Source organism: Oryzias latipes, chromosome 10, assembly GCF_002234675.1.
Source record: "Oryzias latipes chromosome 10, ASM223467v1".
Classification (NCBI taxonomy): Eukaryota; Metazoa; Chordata; class Actinopteri; order Beloniformes; family Adrianichthyidae; genus Oryzias; species Oryzias latipes.
The window spans coordinates 21949715-21967175 of NC_019868.2; the positions used below are offsets into that span (position 1 = coordinate 21949715).

At 40.3% G+C, this 17461-nt stretch overlaps 2 protein-coding genes across 11 annotated transcripts in view; one reads left to right on the plus strand and one right to left on the minus strand.

Annotated features, from left to right (window-relative positions):
• The window catches only part of tenm2 (teneurin transmembrane protein 2), a 232751-nt gene extending 224724 nt beyond the window's left edge, over positions 1-8027 (plus strand). For all 10 annotated transcript variants that reach the window (XM_020706715.2, XM_020706718.2, XM_020706717.2 and 7 more), the window contains 8 exons: positions 19-315; positions 558-1115; positions 1248-1517; positions 2368-2778; positions 2999-3109; positions 4858-5125; positions 5402-5532; positions 5622-8027. In XM_020706715.2, the coding sequence (XP_020562374.1) occupies positions 19-315; positions 558-1115; positions 1248-1517; positions 2368-2778; positions 2999-3109; positions 4858-5125; positions 5402-5532; positions 5622-6359 (2784 nt within the window). In that variant the 3' untranslated portion in view covers positions 6360-8027. The remainder of the gene's footprint in view (positions 1-18; positions 316-557; positions 1116-1247; positions 1518-2367; positions 2779-2998; positions 3110-4857; positions 5126-5401; positions 5533-5621) is intronic.
• Positions 8028-11867: 3840 nt separating this feature from the next.
• LOC105354943 (annexin A7) lies at positions 11868-15758 on the minus strand. The gene is made up of 3 exons (XM_011480396.3): positions 14463-15758; positions 12896-13361; positions 11868-12072 (listed from the first exon to the last, which is right to left on the minus strand). The coding sequence occupies exons 2-3, from the start codon at positions 13347-13349 to the stop codon at positions 11978-11980; spliced, it is 549 nt and encodes a 182-aa protein (XP_011478698.1). The 5' UTR covers positions 13350-13361; positions 14463-15758; the 3' UTR covers positions 11868-11977.
• Between the last annotated feature and the right edge of the window lie 1703 nt (positions 15759-17461).

The window sequence follows — 17461 nt, forward strand, 5'->3', positions numbered from 1 at the left end:
TTTTTTTCTTGTATTTAGGCCCACGGACGAAATCTTCTATCCATTGATTTTGATCGCAACACGCGTACAGAGAAGATTTACGATGATCACCGCAAGTTTACTTTGCGCATCATGTATGACGTTCAGGGCCGACCAGCGATGTGGTTGCCTAGCAGCAGCCTGGCTGTTGTCAATGTTTCCTATTCAAGCACAGGACAGCTTGTTGGGTTGCAAAGAGGAAGCATGAGTGAGAGGACAGAGTTCGACTCCCAGGGTCGTATTCTGTCTCGTTCTTTTGTGGATGGGAAGGTGTGGAGCTACAGCTACCTTGACAAAGTAAGTCCATAAGTATTCAAAATTGTCTTCCAACAGTTGAATTGTTCCAAGAAAAAGCCGTTGCAAAGAGTAATTGGGATATTATTGCCAAGAGAAAAAAAATACATCAGTTTTATGGTTATGAAGGCACGGATTTGTCAAGCAAGAGCAAATTACTCCAGGTGCTATTTTACAGGAGGCAAGCCATCCATTGATAATGCTGCTATACTAATCCATATTTAAATTCTGTCTCTGTCTTACAGTCCATGGTGCTTCTGCTGCAGAGCCAAAGACAGTACGTCTTTGAGTTTGACACCTCGGGTCGGGTCACTGCTGTCACAATGCCCAGCGTCGCCCGCCACACCATGTTCACACACGTGTCCGTCGGGTACATTCGCAACACATACAACCCTCCGGAGAGCAACGCCTCCATCATCCACGATTTCAGCGAGGACGGCAGACCTCAGGCAACGCAGTACCTGGGCACCGGCCGCCGTGTCCTCTACAAGTACGGCAAGCTTGCAAAGCTGTCAGAGATTGTCTACGACAGCACTGCTGTCACTTTTGGATATGACGAGACCGCTGGAGTGCTGAAGATGGTCAACCTCCAGAGCGGAGGCTTCTCTTGCACAATCCGCTATCGCAAAATGGGCCCACTAATCGACAAGCAGATCTATCGATTCAGTGAGGAGGGGATGGTGAACGCTAGGTTTGACTACACCTACCACGACAACAGTTTCCGTATTGCCAGTATGAAGCCCGTCATCAGTGAGACGCCACTTCCTGTTGACCTCTACAGATATGATGAGATATCTGGAAAGGTGCACAGCTTTTTTCCTGGCTTATGCTCCCTTTTAGCCTAATAACATAACTATTGCACACTGTAGACGAAAACCTCTTTCATTTTATTTTGGGCTCACCTCTTCTCTGAACCCTTTCCCTCTGTGTTGCAGGTGGAGCACTTTGGAAAATTTGGGGTCATTTACTATGACATCAATCAAATTATTACCACAGCTGTTATGACACTGAGTAAGCATTTTGACACCCATGGCCGCATCAAGGAGGTCCAATACGAAATCTTCCGCTCCCTCATGTACTGGATGACGGTGCAGTATGACAGTATGGGGCGGGTGGTGAAAAGAGAGCTGAAGATCGGGCCCTATGCCAACACCACTCAATACCGTTATGATTATGATGGAGACGGACAGCTCACCGGTGTCAAGGTACATTTTCTGCATGGAGAGACTGGTGTTTTAAACTTCAGGCAATAATTCTGACATTGGTGTTGTCAGACTGCAGATTTATGTTTTTTTTATTGAAAGAAATGGTGGAAAAATATGTCAAAGCCTTATGAATAATTGCACAACACCAATATAAATTTTAATTTAAGAAACTAACAGAGGCATTGATGGTTTTCTACAACCACAAGAAAAAGAAAAAAAAAGAAAAAAGGAAGAAAACAGTCCAATTTGCCACCAAACATTTTCAGTATGTGTTTATCTAGATTAAAAATCAAATAAGCCTGCAGGTACAGTAATGTAAAAACAGTGAGAAAAGAGATTTTTGACACTCATTCAGTCAGTGGAGGGCTGTAGCATAGTCTGAAGGGCAGAAAATTCCAGCTTTAGCTTCCTCCTAAATGTCTTAAGGCTCTAAGGACCATTTGGGAGCTGAGGCATCAAAAGATTTGCATTTGAGAAGCTGTTTTAACGCCAGCCTCTGAGTGACAGACAGCAGGTGTCGAGATTTGAGATTAAAAAATGGCCGTATTTCCTGGTCTGTGTCAGCAAAAAGTTTTGTTTGAAACAAGCTGAGTGTGTAGGGCAACTTATTTACTGTAACTCAATGTGTTGGGTCATTGGAGTAGCTTATCTATAAGAAAACAAATGTGTGGAAACAATTTTTCCGTTGTGTCTTGACCTTTTTGTTTTGTGATTTGGGAAATCTGTTATTCTTTTTACTTTTTCTAGTCAAAAACGGTTGATAGGTCATAAGAAGTTATTGATTTAGTTTTCTCTAGTTTGTAGGAAAAAATAAATGATTATTTAACAATTACAAATGTTGTTATGGCAGGTGAATGACTGGTCTACCTGGCGCTATAGCTACGACCTCAACGGTAACCTGCACCTTTTGAATCCTGGCAACAGCGCTCGGATTTTGCCCCTCCGCTATGACCTCAGAGACCGCATTACCCGCCTAGGGGATGTCCAGTACCGTGTGGACGAAGACGGCTTCCTCAGCCAACGGGGTTCCGACGTTTTTGACTATAACTCCAAGGGTCAGCTCATGCGGGCCTACAATAGAGGGTCGGGAGGCTGGAGCGTTGTGTATCACTATGATGGGCTGGGACGAAGGGTATCCACAAGGAACAGCCTGGGCCAACACCTTCAGTTCTTCTATGCTGACCTCAACCATCCAGCCAGAGTGACACACATCTTCAATCACTCCAGCTCTGACATCTCATCACTCTACTATGACTTGCAGGTATACATACACAAGTTTGACAAAAAAAAGTGCAATATTTATTGATCCCCTGTTTTATATTTGCATATATCAGCAAATATTGATTAAGCTTGTCTGGATAGTTTTATGCAAATGATGGCGAAATAGGCTGATATGCAGATAAAAAGAATTTCAAAAAATATCAACGGAAATAAGTCATGAGATTAAATGAGAATTTAATTTTTAACAATTTGATTGTTAGGGTCATTTGTTTGCGATGGAAGTGAGCAGTGGAGAGGAGTATTACATTGCATCGGACAACACCGGCACACCGCTAGCAGTCTTTAGCAGCAACGGGCAGATGATCAAACAGGTAACACACACAGTTCCTGTGAGTTTCTCACAGAGTTTAATCATTTCAACAGTTTGACTGAAGAAAGATGTGCTTTTCCTGTGATTTAAGGGTTTAAAAAAAACGTTGATTTGTTTCTGCTAGAGAAAATGTAACTTTGTCTGCAATTTTGCCCTTTTCTTAAAAAAAAGGTATCTAAAAAGATTTAAAGTAATAAAATATTTAAAACGTGGATTTAAAAGTCACATGAAAAATATGTGTAGTGGGATATTATAACTTTTGTTTTTAAAGGCTATAAATTTTTTCTCTTACGGAAAACTGGAACACTACAACTAATTTTTGAGATGGTGGGTGGTGTTATAGGAGTTACCCATTCCTCTTTTAGATGAAGCAGTTAGGCTAAACAGCCGTTCAAAAGAACTCTTTTTATAGTAATTTCACATAAAACGTAACTTGCGGTTACAATGTGGTGCCTAACAAGTAAAGATTTTTAGTATCTGCAAACAAAATGTTTGTGTTTGTAAAAAAAAAAAACGTGCTTTATAATATGTATTTTTGTCTTTTTAAATATTTGTACTTGTAAAAATGTTAAGCATGTCTGACAAATATTTTTACAGCTGTGAAAAAGTTTTTGCTCCCCTCAAAATAGTATCAGAAATATTTGTTTCAGGTCCTTATGACAGCATTTACATATGCACAAGTGTTTGTTTTAATACAAACCTAGCAACACATACTTCAGTTCTGAGTTTCGACAGGAACAAGGTCTGAAAGAAAAAGAAAAAAACTATCAGAAACTGTCGCCTCTCAGCAGCCAATCAGTTTGCCGTCTCCTCCAAAATACCTTAAATTCGTCTTTCCTTTTTTTTTCTATTTAAAAATACGTCTAAAATTAGAAAATATCAGGGGCAAAAGGTGTCCTTTAACCAAGGACATTTGCAAAAGTTCAAAATTATTCTACATTTGCATTTTTTGTCATACAAATGGACACTTTTGTTTGCAAATGCTAACGTATACGCGAACAGCTCCAAAAATATGAAGAGTAAAATACATTCAAGTGGTGAGAGACAGTTCCTTTGTTCACTGGCATGTTTTTATTTAATTTTTTATTTCACTCTTTTCACTAAACATTTGTAACGTCTGATATTTGATTGAGAAAGTAAATGTGATGAAATGTTAACATGGTGTTCTTGGTTCTGATTTAGCTTTTGGTTTTATTAATATTTCTTCTGCACTTGTAATGAAAAAAATTAGGTTGGATATGAACCTGCAGGTGCGAAGTGTTTGGTAATATTATATATTTGTGCACTAGGGTAATACAGGAGTTTACGACCCTCAGTGCAGTATACTGAATGATTCCTTGTGGTGCTTTTGAGTTCCTTACATTGACGAGGCATGACTATTATTCTAAAAGCTTTTCCAGCATTAAAAATTTAGCTATTATAGCTGTCACACAATAACAATAAAAGTTTTGAAAAACGACTTTCAAAACCCCCAAGGACACCACACGCACACAAAACAATAAAAATATACAAAATTAGAAGAACATCCAAGATGTAGAAAGAAATAGATGGAAAAATCCCATTTTATCCCATCTTAAGCTATTGATTTTCAATGAATAATTAGAAAAGAAAATCTGTGTGCTTCCTGAGAAACAATTTCTTGACTGGATCTTCAATAAAAATGGATCATCAGGATATTAGAAATACTACTGCTACTTTCTTAATTTTCATAAAAATACACAATTTGACCTTTTTTTTTGCCCCTTGCAGGTTCAGTACACAGCTTACGGTGAGGTATACCTTGACTCTAATCCAGAGTTCCAGCTGGTTGTGGGTTTCCATGGCGGTCTGTACGACGCCCTGACGAAGCTGGTCCACTTCACCCAACGGGACTATGACGTCCTGGCTGGACGGTGGACCTCACCTGACTACAGCATGTGGTCCAAAATAGGAAAAGACCCGTCTCCGTTTAATCTCTATATGTTCAAGAACAACAATCCACTCAGCGATATGCTGGATGTCAAAAACTACGTCACAGGTAAAGTGTTTGGTGAATAAGACAGAATTTTGCTGCGCTCATATTTTGACATTGTATCTATAAATACATTTAAAGCTGTCAGTTTCTTATTAGCTTTTAATTTTAGTTCAGTACACACACACTTGCACGAGCTCACTTACATCCTGGCACTGTACTTCTAGCATTCAGAGAAACGGTAAAACGTGATTAAAATTGATTGGTAAAATCAATCGTTCTCGCTGTTGTGTTTAGTTTCATCATTCATCAAACTGTGTTCCTTCTTGTCTGCTGCTGCAGATGTGAAGAGCTGGCTGGTGATGTTTGGATTTCAGCTCAGTAACATAATCCCAGGGTTCCCTCGCCATTCCCTGTACTTTGTAGAGCCACCATATGAGCTGCAGGCCACCCAGCACTGCGAAAATGGACAGGTACAGCTTACGGTGCAGGAAATGTGAGCTTGCTGGCCTCTCTGTGAGTTCTTCTATGGTAACGCTTTCTTTCACATTTTCTTGTGTAGCTCATCACCGGTGTCCAGCAGGCTGCAGAGCGCCACAATCAGGCCTTCATGGCTCTTGAGGGTCGTCTGCTCAATAAGGAGCGCCGCAGACGCAAAGACAAGCCCGGCCACTGGTTTGGCATTAGCACTCCGATAATAGGGCGAGGAGTAATGCTGGCGCTGAAGGAGGGTCGAGTGGTGGCTGGTGTGTCAGCACTGGCCAGCGATGACAGCCGCAAAGTGGCTCTCATACTCAACGGTGCTCAGTACCTCGAAGGCACTCATTACACACAGGACGGAAGGGACTGTCACTACTTTGTGAAAGTGGGCTCCGCTGACAGCGACCTGCTGGCTCTGGGGCTCACAAACGGCCGTAAGACGCTAGAAAGTGGCGTCAATGTGACAGTGAGCGGCCGGTCGAGGAGAGGCGTGACGGTGGAGTTTGCAGTTCCGTCGTTGGTTCTTAATGTTCGATACGGGCTCGCAGTGGACGTGGTGGATGAAGAAAAGGTAAGACTGTTGGAGCTGGCCAGGCAGAGGGCCCTGGCAGGGGCCTGGGCCAAGGAGCAGCAGCGAGTGAGGGACGGCAAAGGAGGCAGCCGCCTTTGGACGGAAGGAGAGAGGCAGCAGCTCCTGACAACAGGCCGAGTGCAGGGCTACGACGGCTACTACGTGCTCCCCGTGGAGCAGTACCCAGAACTGGCTGACAGCAGCAACAACATCCAGTTTCTCAGACAGAATGAGATGGGAAAGAGGTAACAGCCCACCTGAACTCCTTCCTGTGCCCCCCACCCCTTTACAGTGTCTCAGTTCTGTCCCTTTTTCCTGCCCTGCCTTCTTAACTGCACTCCTGTCAAAACCTTTGGAGGAAAAAAACCCAACAAGTGGGGTTATTCGCAGACCGTTGCAGGGATTTCTGAAAAGAATGACTTATCAGAACAAAACATTGTTGATTATACTGGCAAAAAATAAACCGGAATTTAGTCAAACCTTTCCTTCTTTTATAAAAAACTTTGAACAACTGGAAAAGCACTGGAGAACTTTGAGAACTGTTGCTTAGTGAATAAGAAGAGTCCCCTTTTTACAAAAGATAGTGATATTTTCACCCATATTTTCTGGGTCACACTGACAACGGTCAGGATTAGCAGCTGATCCCTGGAGGGCGTTGCTTCTGCGATCAAGGCTTTTCTGTCTCACATTCATATATAGAACGAAGGCAAAGGGACCAAAACAGAGAACCGGGCCGCTTCAGAGAGGCAGCCATTGACAGGACACTTGAGAGGCGGACGTCACACACAGAGATACAAGGCAAAAGCGAGTCGTTTCCCTGTCTCAGGCCTCCCATTGACCACCACGGATCAGTCCATGCTGTTGGCGCAGCACACATCCAACCGAGTGAAACACAGGAAAACGGCATCCCTGGAAATCTAAGCTGGGCTAAAGATTCAACTTTTTAAATAAGCAAAGTTAAAAAAAAACATAAAATAGCGATGACTATATCTGTGAACAGTGACACCACACTGCATTTGTTTATTTTGCAATGGGAAGAGGAATCATACTCCTACATATGTGTCAGACTACACTAAATTTCGGGATGTTGCGTATACTGTAGATGCCGTAGTTTTGTACGTTTCAGTCGCAGTAGAATTGTGAGACTTTCACCAGGGCACTTCTGTACAGAACGATCAAACACACCACTCCTGAAGACATGCTCAGTTAGTATTTATTTAATTTTTTTCCTTTTTTTTTAATTTATTTATTCTTAGTACTATATGACAATCATGAATGAGTCACCGGTTACTTACGGTTAGTGAACATTATCGGACGAGCTTACTTTCTTTTGTAAAATATGTAATTAATGTTCTTTTTGTTTTTGTATTCATTTCAGTTTTCTGACAGGGCAAATAATAGTCACCCTCGAAAAGAATAATTTATGTAAGAAAGTGTTTTAAAAAAACAGTTTATACTTTAAATAAAGTCTTTAAAACTGTGAAATCTGTTTTTTCAAAGTATATTTCGATGTACAGTGTATAGACTTACCTTTATGCAGCACAGTAGAATATTGTTGAGAATATCAAGTTTTATATTTCTAAGAGGAAGTGGCTTGTAATGTGCGAATTCTTTAGCTGGTCTTAATACTCTAGAGTTTTGTGGCACTCTAATACTCCATTATCTACAATATTTGTCCCCAGTTTGTTGTTTTTACTTTTTATTTTGTTTTGTTTTTGTTACGCAACAGATGACTTCTGTCCTAGATCCCAAAAGCAGTAGCGGTAATGGATGCCCCCCCTCACTGCGAGGGGAAATCCTACTGAATGTCATGTTGTACTAAATCAGTATTATTAAAGGATGATTCTTATACATTCACTGAAATGAGACTCCTCTGGGAAACTTATCAATAAACCATAATTGTTTACTTCACCTGAAGTTTGCTTTTAACTCATTTTTTGTCTTTGTTGGTCACTTGCGGTACTCTTTTTTTGTATTGTATTTGTGCTTCTTTTTGCTACATTGCATTTAGGCTAAAGGTTGGTCCGGTACAGTGACCTTGAAGGGCAAATCGCATCAACAAATCCCTCATGGCAAAAACAAAGTTTTCACTGACCCCTTCTGGCGCATTTAAATATTACAGTTTCAAATATGCTATTACTGTTTTTCAATAGCAGCTGAATTGTACTCTAAAGTTTTTGTTTTAGTATCTGAATTTTTGGGATTTAGAATGAAATATTTCAACAACTGAGACTCCAAAGAAAAAAAATTATCCATCTTCAAAATGTGTTTTCCTTAGTTATGTGTAAAAACATTGGTGCACATCTGAGTGGAATAAGATCCAAATCCGACTTGCTATGCGCAATATTCTGCAGAGGGAAAAATTTTTGTTATACCTTTTAGTTTTAAAGCATTAGCTAAACACCACTAAAAGATTTAAAATTCCTCAGAGTGACACACAGACATTGGGGTAAAGTGCAAAATGAATTGGGCGCCTCAAATTCCCCTAATCCCCATCTATAAACAAGAAGTAAAACATAAAGGAATGTTGGCACAGCACAAGCTAAAGGCAAAGGGATTGAGAAAGCATCCATTTCTTTCTTTGACAAACTCAAAAACATCTTATTTTTAATACTGTAAAGTCCTAAATTTAATTACATTCCTTTGAAAAAAGACATTCCTATTCTGCAGCCTTGATCAGACAGCGCGCGAGTCACCTGCAGCGCTGAAAATAATGCGCATTTTATTTTATTTCATGTATGTTTCATATGTTTTAAAGCTGCTTTCTTTGCTATAATTACATTTTTGTTGTTGCCATATACCCTAAATGAATGCATTTGTCTTTATTTGTGTTGTTTTGGATGAACTTACGTGTTGCATAAGGACCAAGATGCTGGTGAACACACCGAGCCATCATGATGGTGTTTCAAAATCATGTAAACAGTTTGATCAGTGATAACACAATATATAATTCTATCTCAGTGTTCCAGGGGAAAGAAATTAAGTGAAAAAATGCTTTGATCAAGCTGAAATCGCTTTTATCTCAACTATAGCTTGCCTTGACATTAGTTATTGTTAGTTATTGTTCACTCTTTGAATGTGTATCTGAACCATGACAAAAGATGATGCAATTGTTGAACACCGAGTGAGCCAATAATTGCTTAACATCTCAGTAAAAATCAAAGTGGACTATTCATGAATTTCTAAAAGTGAAATATTGTGCTCCCGTCATTGCTGATTGTGAGCTACAGATTCTGTTTGTGTTTTGACATGTTTCTCGCTGAAATACGGAAAGCAAAAATGACCAGGAAATTTTCATTCCTGCCTGGATGCCCTTCATGTTCTGGTTTGTCAAAACTTCAGTGAACCCAAAGTCTTGGTCGAATTACTCATTTAAATTGAATGCACTGTTATTTTGTTAAAACCGTTTTCCAAACAATCAAACAGAAGCCTGCTGTTCTGCAATAATAATAAAAAGAAATGATAACCAGGCTACAAGGAGGATCCTGCCTCTGGACAAGCATCTGTCCTCAAATTAACTAGAGCAACATTAAAGAAAAATACTGGGGGAAAAAAAGGTTTTTGGTATTTTTTAATCATTCAGTGAAGAAAATATATCAGAAGGGACTATGGATTTTGTTATATGTACCTACATTAAGGGCTTAAATTGGGATTTTGGTTTTGTTATTTTTGCCTCCTTTCTCCTCCCCCTAAACAAAAGTCCACTGAAACTTCTGCACACGTTTGGTCTGGGGGGAAAAAAATCTATTTTGGAATCAACAATTCTGCCCCAAAGATGACAAAATGACTGAAATGGTCAGAGGCTCATACATGAAGAGTCTACATGGATGAGCCTCTGACACCATGGTCTTTCACCTTTTCTGAGGCAGCAAACTTCCTTGTGGAACACCTTACATGACCAGGTAGGAGTTTGAATGTTGAGCTTGTTTAGCTAATTATGCAATCATAAGCACAAGGCCAACTGTGACATGTCTACCTTTTATCATTTCATTTTCACTCATCGTATTAGCTGTAGGACCAAGTATTAGAACAGGATTATAATGCTAACTGGTTTTGCTCATCTAAGCATTCCTAAGTTATTATAAGTTTATTTTAATTTACTTTTTTTGGTATGCCTCCAGTTTTATCCACCTTTGTCATGGTAAGGATAACACGTCAATGTAAAGATGGGCTCATAGGATAGCGCAAGGGTTAAAAGTGTTCCCAGTGGTCTTTTATTTATTATTATGCTGTTTTTAGACAAAATTTAAAGACATATTTACCGACATAGTTTCCGCTGCGCCACATATTTTCATTAGAAAGTTGCGGGTGGGACCATTGGAATGTAGCTTGATAGATTGATTTATTTAAGTGTCATGCACTAATGTGCCCAGCCCACACAGGCTTATATGACACTGAAAAACGAAACAAAATACACAATACATAAAGATACATCCCCATCACAAAAAGAAAAAAAGAATCCAATAACCCCCCTAATCAGAGTCTAACAGAATACATAGTGTCCATTCTTATTGTCCATGCTTTTGACACAGCAACAAACACACCCTTTTTGAAATGGCTTTTTTTTTTGTCTGTTCTTGATTTTGAACTTAATTTTCTTGACATTTGTCCTCTATCATAAGAAAAATGCCACAAGAACATGCTAAAATATATTTGACAGTAATCATAGATATAAGCATTAAACCACTTTGGCTAACATCAGCACAATGCCAACTCTTTTTCTTCCCTTTAGGCTTCTAATTTAACTCTGAGCTTTGAGGTTTGCAACAAGGTATCTTGTAATGCAAAGGATGCTAATATAAGCAAAATATTAAGTCAATGAGCTAATTTTATCATACCATGGTGATTTAAAAACTGATTTCAAATGCTGCAAAAATCCCCTGGGACTTTGACAGACCAAAGGCCATTCAACACTGCCAGCAGTAAAAAAAAATTAATTCACCGCAAAAAATGTGGCTTCATTTTGAAAATGAAAAAGCATTGCTGGAATTGACTTTTATTTTTAATTATACTCCAGAAAAACTTCCATATTAAACTCCATTACAGCAGCTTTCATTTAGAAAATGCAGTACCATCAAATAGACAGTAGATGGCTGCATTTTCTCCATTCTACTCTTTGGCACCTTGTCAAAATCAACACTGTATGATTTTATTCAGGTATTAGTGCCTGTCTGTCCTTTTAATGGTCAGGATTGTGGCATTATCTCTTCTTTCATAAAAAAATGAAACGACTGCTTAACCCTTGTACTATCCTAGGCACTTTAACATTGGGAGTGGGGTCATCTAGACCCACTAGACAGTGCTCTGAACCTTTTTTCTTCAATGATTTGTGATCTTCACTGGTGTCCATGGATGACATGAAATCTTTCCACCTTTATCCACTTTTGTCATGGTAGGGAGAACACGTCAACGTAAGGGTGGAGTCATCTACGATAGCACAAGGGTTATAAGAGAGATTTTACAATATACTAGGAACAAACTAAGAAGGACAAATCCGCTTTTGAAGCAACTTAAACTATATACTCAAGGTATCTAAAGCAAACTGTGTTTTATGAACAAAACTTTCAGTTTATAAAGATATTTTATGCAACCTTTGAGTCTACAAACCTCAACAACATGATCATGCCCAGACTGAGTGTTTATAGTTGGATTTATCCTTAATTTGAGATTTATTGGTACTATTGTGTCCCAGTAAAAGTTGCATTAAATAGCCTAAACTAAGAAATCATATCATAAAATAGACCACATTTACACCAGTTTTGTTTTGTTAACATATGTATTTAACCATGCAATATTACTTCAGCATTGGAGTTCTTGGTCCACTCAAAGGCTACAACACAATCTCTAATAATCATCTTTCAACTGCTCTATGAGCTCACTTTATCCCGAAGTTTCCTGATGCCGGACCCAACTACTTTTTTTGCAGGATCCAAAAAGACATATTTAATGACTTTCTTTGTTCCTGTAAAGACAGCAAAGAAAATAGAGTTACAACTATTAGCAAAAGTAAGCAACTCTTAGTTTTTATTAATCAAGATGGGACGAAATCAGTTTCACTATAGGAAAACAAAACATTCCAAAGATATAAAAATAAAAACATAGACTCAATGCTCAAACTGTTTTCATTTAATTGTACGGCGAAGGCTTCCACTCCACCAGTAGGGTTTTACAGTTTTCACCACCCCAAATTGGGGAGAACAGTTTGGGTAAACACATTTATGATCATTGCAAATTGCTTTCCATATAAAATAGTTGAGGAAACTGAGGAAAAATAGTCTTTTTTTTAAAAGAGTAGCTAAAAAACTCTATTGAACTTAGTGCATAACTGACTATTTGTTGGGTGACGAATAACACATCTTTCTGTGATGGAGAGGCTAGTTCACCCTTTGATTTATTGACATGGTCACACACGTGAGGTCGTGAGATCTGGAATCAGCTGTTTTTCTGAACACATTTTTTTTATTTTTCAAAGTCATGCTTCCATACGAAGTGTGCTAGAACCACTGTCTAATCTCTGAGGAGATCACCTTTTACTATAACAGTAATGTGTAACCAGGTGGGGAGTTAACTTATCAATTGTCTTTTTAAAGTTGTTTTTTTTCCTGAACATAGCAGGAGGGAGATTTTATTAAATATATTATGGTGTGGTGTGGTGTGGTGTGTTAACGGATGGGAGATGCCATTCAAAAATAAATTGGTGCCTCTCAATCCAAACACAGCTACATAATAATATTTATATGAAATCACATCTTTAACATTACGACTCGCATGCAACTGTGTGTTACCTTTGAACTTGGAATTCTTCTTACAACGATGTTCAATGTGGTAATGATACTGCACTGACACCATCGTTAGACACTGGATGTTTGGCTGGAGTTGACCAAAGAGCGGATTTTGAGGATGTGGAGGAGAAATCCACTGGGCCTGAGGTGGGTACTGGGCCTGGTGTGGGTCTTGGGTCTGAGGTGGATACTGGGCCTGAGGTGGATACTGGGCCTGAGGTGGATACTGGGCCTGAGGTGGGTACTGGGCCTGGTGTGGGTCCTGGGTCTGAGGTGGGTTCTGGGCCTGAGGTGGATACTGGGCCTGAGGTGGATACTGGGCCTGAGGTGGATACTGGGCCTGAGGTGGGTACTGGGCCTGGTGTGGGTCCTGGGTCTGATGTGGATACTTGGCCTGATGTGAGTACTGGGCCTGGTATGGGTACTGGCCCGGATTTGGTTGTTGCTGGAAACTCATGTTGCTCTAAGACTAAGAAGAGCAAGAAAGACACTGTTGGAAATCAGAATTTTCTTAAGAAGAAGAGAAAATGTTCCCTTTGTAATTGAAGTCTGCTATAATTAACTTAAAACAAATACCTTAAAGTGAACAAAAGAGTAATTTTGACATTATTTCTGATGCTACGTACACAACGGCCATTTGACATGCAGGTTCTTGAATGTGCTAACTGGCGCTACACAGTACTAGCGCCCAAACTCAGTTGGGAGAGTCTTGGTGTGAAATGTCAAAGTGGTACAAATCTTGTGAATATTGCTCCATGCTTTTTTTTTCACAGCTTGGTTCCAATATATGAAATACTTGGTGTCATCAAATTTTGTCCGGACACAAACCATAGTTATTAATTCCTCCTTCATGATCAATTCTTACGGTTTGCACTTTCATGAACTTTAAAAAAAAGACGCCACCTTTGAGTCCCTAACTGTCAACGCGCGTTCACTTGCTGCACATGATGTATGTAGAGTCTCAAAACAGACTTAAATACTTGCATAGCAACACATAAAAGCGAGAGTTTTGAATGCCGAAGCCCAAAACTCACAAATACATGCAAACTTTCCATTGGAAAAGCTCGCTTGAACGTGTGTTCCCAAGGCCATTGTGAACATAGCCTAATCGTCCTGTTTACCGACATGATCTCAACCTCTTCTCTGCAACATGTCCAAACTATCTCAATCTGCATTCCCTGCATTCATCCTCCAAACAACAAACAGTGTAAAACACTAGATAAAAAGAATCTGACATGACTGAATTGAGGAACTTGAAAATGTCCTCAATGTCTGACTAAATCAACATCTGAGGAGGATGCCCAAATATATGACAGATATTTTGCTATACAATATAAATTTACATGGAAATGTTTTGTTTTAAATATATTTGCAGCTTGAAATTATTTTAAAAAAAATTGCATTTGATCAGTAGTGCTGCAGTCACAACAAGTAAAAACCAAGACTGTCCCATCCCCCCAGCATAATACCTGAGACAAATACATTTTAAGTTGACCCCCTTTTGTATATTAAGTGAAAATAGAATGCCAGTGATTTGTTATGTTTTAAGTGAATAGATGAACCAACTTACCTCAGAACAAGTTAGTCCCCTGTGCTCATGAGCAAAGCAACGCATTTAGTGGTACTTAAAGGTGTGGAAGGGTCACTTTTGAGAATTGATGGGACGTGATTTACCGGAGTTTACCTGATCAGGAAGTAGATCATCCTTTATGGTGATTGCAGTAATAAATCCAACACCTTTGTGGTCCTGTGACAGACTGGCGGCCAATTCAGGGTGTGTACCCCACCTCCGCCAAATAGTGCCCGGGTCAGGCTGGCAACCCTGTGTCAATATAAGAGAAAAAAACTGGTTCAGCAAACAGATTTAGGTTTCATTTCCAATGTATGATTCAGGTTTATGTCGAAGGTTTTCTTTATGCTTTCATGCGTGAGAGATGATCTCCCTGCAGACTCCATGATTAACGTCATTCAATTTTTGAAAGGCCTTTTTCTGTAAAATGAAATTGTTTTTATTCATCGCTGTCCCCAGTCAAAACGTTTTTAGAGACATTATTTACATTTAAATCTTGACATTTCTGCCATGACCTGTGGCCACAGATCAACTCCACTGCTCCAGCTGAGATAAAGGGTTTATTAGCATGACAGTAATGAATACAATATTACAACAAGGAATTGCATGTATGTCTGTAAGTTATATAAGGGGAAATACCCATGACTTACCAAGAAATAAATCAATTATTAGTATTTTTTATCTTGTATCTTGTTATTTTATTAGGTTTAAATCATTGTTTACAAAAGGATGGGGGTGCTGGGAGGGGGGCGTTGTACTAGTCCCTCAGGAAGGTCAGGGGCATGCTGGACCTCCAACCCCTCGGGTGCAACATTGGGCCCCTCCCCTGCTGACTGTCTCTCTGCGCTGGGGCTGTCTCTGTCTGCGGCTGGCTGGCCGCCTCCTGGCTGCCCGGTCACCCTGGGAGGTGAAGCGCCTACTGCAGCTGGTTGGGGGGCCAGTCGCTTGGAGGGAGCCTTCTTCCCCCGGTTGTGCCCATACGCCTGCCCCTTCCCGCTACCACCCAAACCAATTTTGCGCACACGCACATCGGGCTGCAGGAATTGGATGGGTGGGACATGCTGGCGGGGCTGCCTGGGGGTGACTGTCTTTGGGGTCATTTCGGCACCCACCCTCCATTCCACTTTTACTCGCATATTAGACACCTTGATTCATCTAGGGTTTTGTGGGGATGGTCTGGTGGTCACGGTGAAACATCCGAGTTCATCTCTCACCGGTCCGCCCCCCAATTTTTTTTCCACTTTAGACACCACACACTGCATGTTGGTACCACGCACACAACATATACACACTACACACAGAGGGACCCCGGGGGCTCTGCCGCTTGGTCCGCCACCCCACTAGAGAACTCCTATTTTACCTGCAGCACACACACTGCACACCCACACTACAATACATAGGTGGGTTTGGGGAGGGGTAGCCGGTCGTTACGCGCCTGTGTCCTCTCAGGGCGGCGTGACGCATGGGCATCCTGTTGACCGGGGCAATGGCTGGGCGTGCGGTGCTGGGGGGGGGGGTCGGTCGCCCGGCAGCCAGAAGAATGTGGGTGTGTGCATGTGTGGGGACAGGCCTGGAGGCTACCTCACTGGGACCCACTGGAGCTCAAAAGTCTATACAAGGTTGAGGATAATGGACAAAACATCAAAGGAAGCATCCGCGTCCAGTTCAGAAAGAAGAGGAAGAAAAACACTCCAAGGACAAAGGAATGCAGGCGGTGTCTGTATAAAAACTTGCTAGTTGCCAAATAAGACCAAATGTACTACATGACGAGTAACATTTTAAGCAACATTTGCCACATAATGAAGGTTTGCACTAAATGAGAATAGTCTTGTTAATTAGCTAATTGGTGGATTTAATCTAAGCTTCTCTGCTGTTCTCATGTGGTCCAGTGCAAAAGCGAAGCTGGAACGTGTTGTGAGTCTTGACTGGCGTAGTGGTGTGGAAAGAGCGAGCAAAGTAGGAACGTGGCTTGGCTTGATTAGTGAAGCTGGAGCGAGTTGGAAAGGCAGCTTGTGGAGTGGTGGAAGCCAGGAGGACATTCGTGAAGATGAACCTGAGAGTGGAGCAACAAGACAAAGTAAGTAACGTGGCAACTTGAATTCAAGACTAAAATTGGCAACCAGATAAAGCACCATTAGGAGCAACAAACTGGCGATGAATGCTGGGGCTGGATCTCCTTATGAAGGCTGTATGAAGATGAGGTGAGTGTCCACAGCTGGTTCCAATTAGCAGAGCAGAGAGGGGAGGGGGAGAGTAGGCTCACCACAATCAAGTTCACACACGTATTATTCAAACACCTGTTGATCATTAACTCATCGTTTCTTCATATACTGAAATCAGAGTTTCTTCATACCTTTTCTTGAATATTTGGAATATTTGAACATTGTTTGAGCTCATTACTTAACCCATTCCAAAGTTTAGTGCCACACGCCAACACACAGAAAACTTTCTTTGTTGTTCTAATCAGTTTGATCTTGAAGTTCCTACATCCCGTCAGTTTGTAGCCTTCTTCATTTTCGAAGAACAGTTTTTGGATATTGAATGGTAACAATTTCCCACTGGCTCTGTAAAAAAGTTGCGCAGTGTAAAAATCAACAAGGTCATACAGTTTTTAAAGTCTAGATTGATCAAATAAATTGTTAATTGTTGCAATTGTAAAGCTAATTGTTCTGATAATATTTCATACTCGATTAGATGAGATGAACAAGGAACAAGGAAGAACATTTTCCAGCCTGTAATATCTTTGATAAAGGTAAACTTAAAATGATAAGTCTTCTGGATTCCAACAATTCTTCACAGCTTACAGTAACACATTATAAGGTATAGAAAGTGAAAGTTTGACAACCAGATACCTAATGGTCAGGCTTGTGGCATTATCTCTTCTTTCATAAAACTCAAGATAACAAAAATATTGAAATGCGGCAATGAAACGACTGCTTAAAAGAGAGATTTTCAATTTCCCAGGAACAAACTAAGAAGGAGAAATCTGCTTTTGAAGC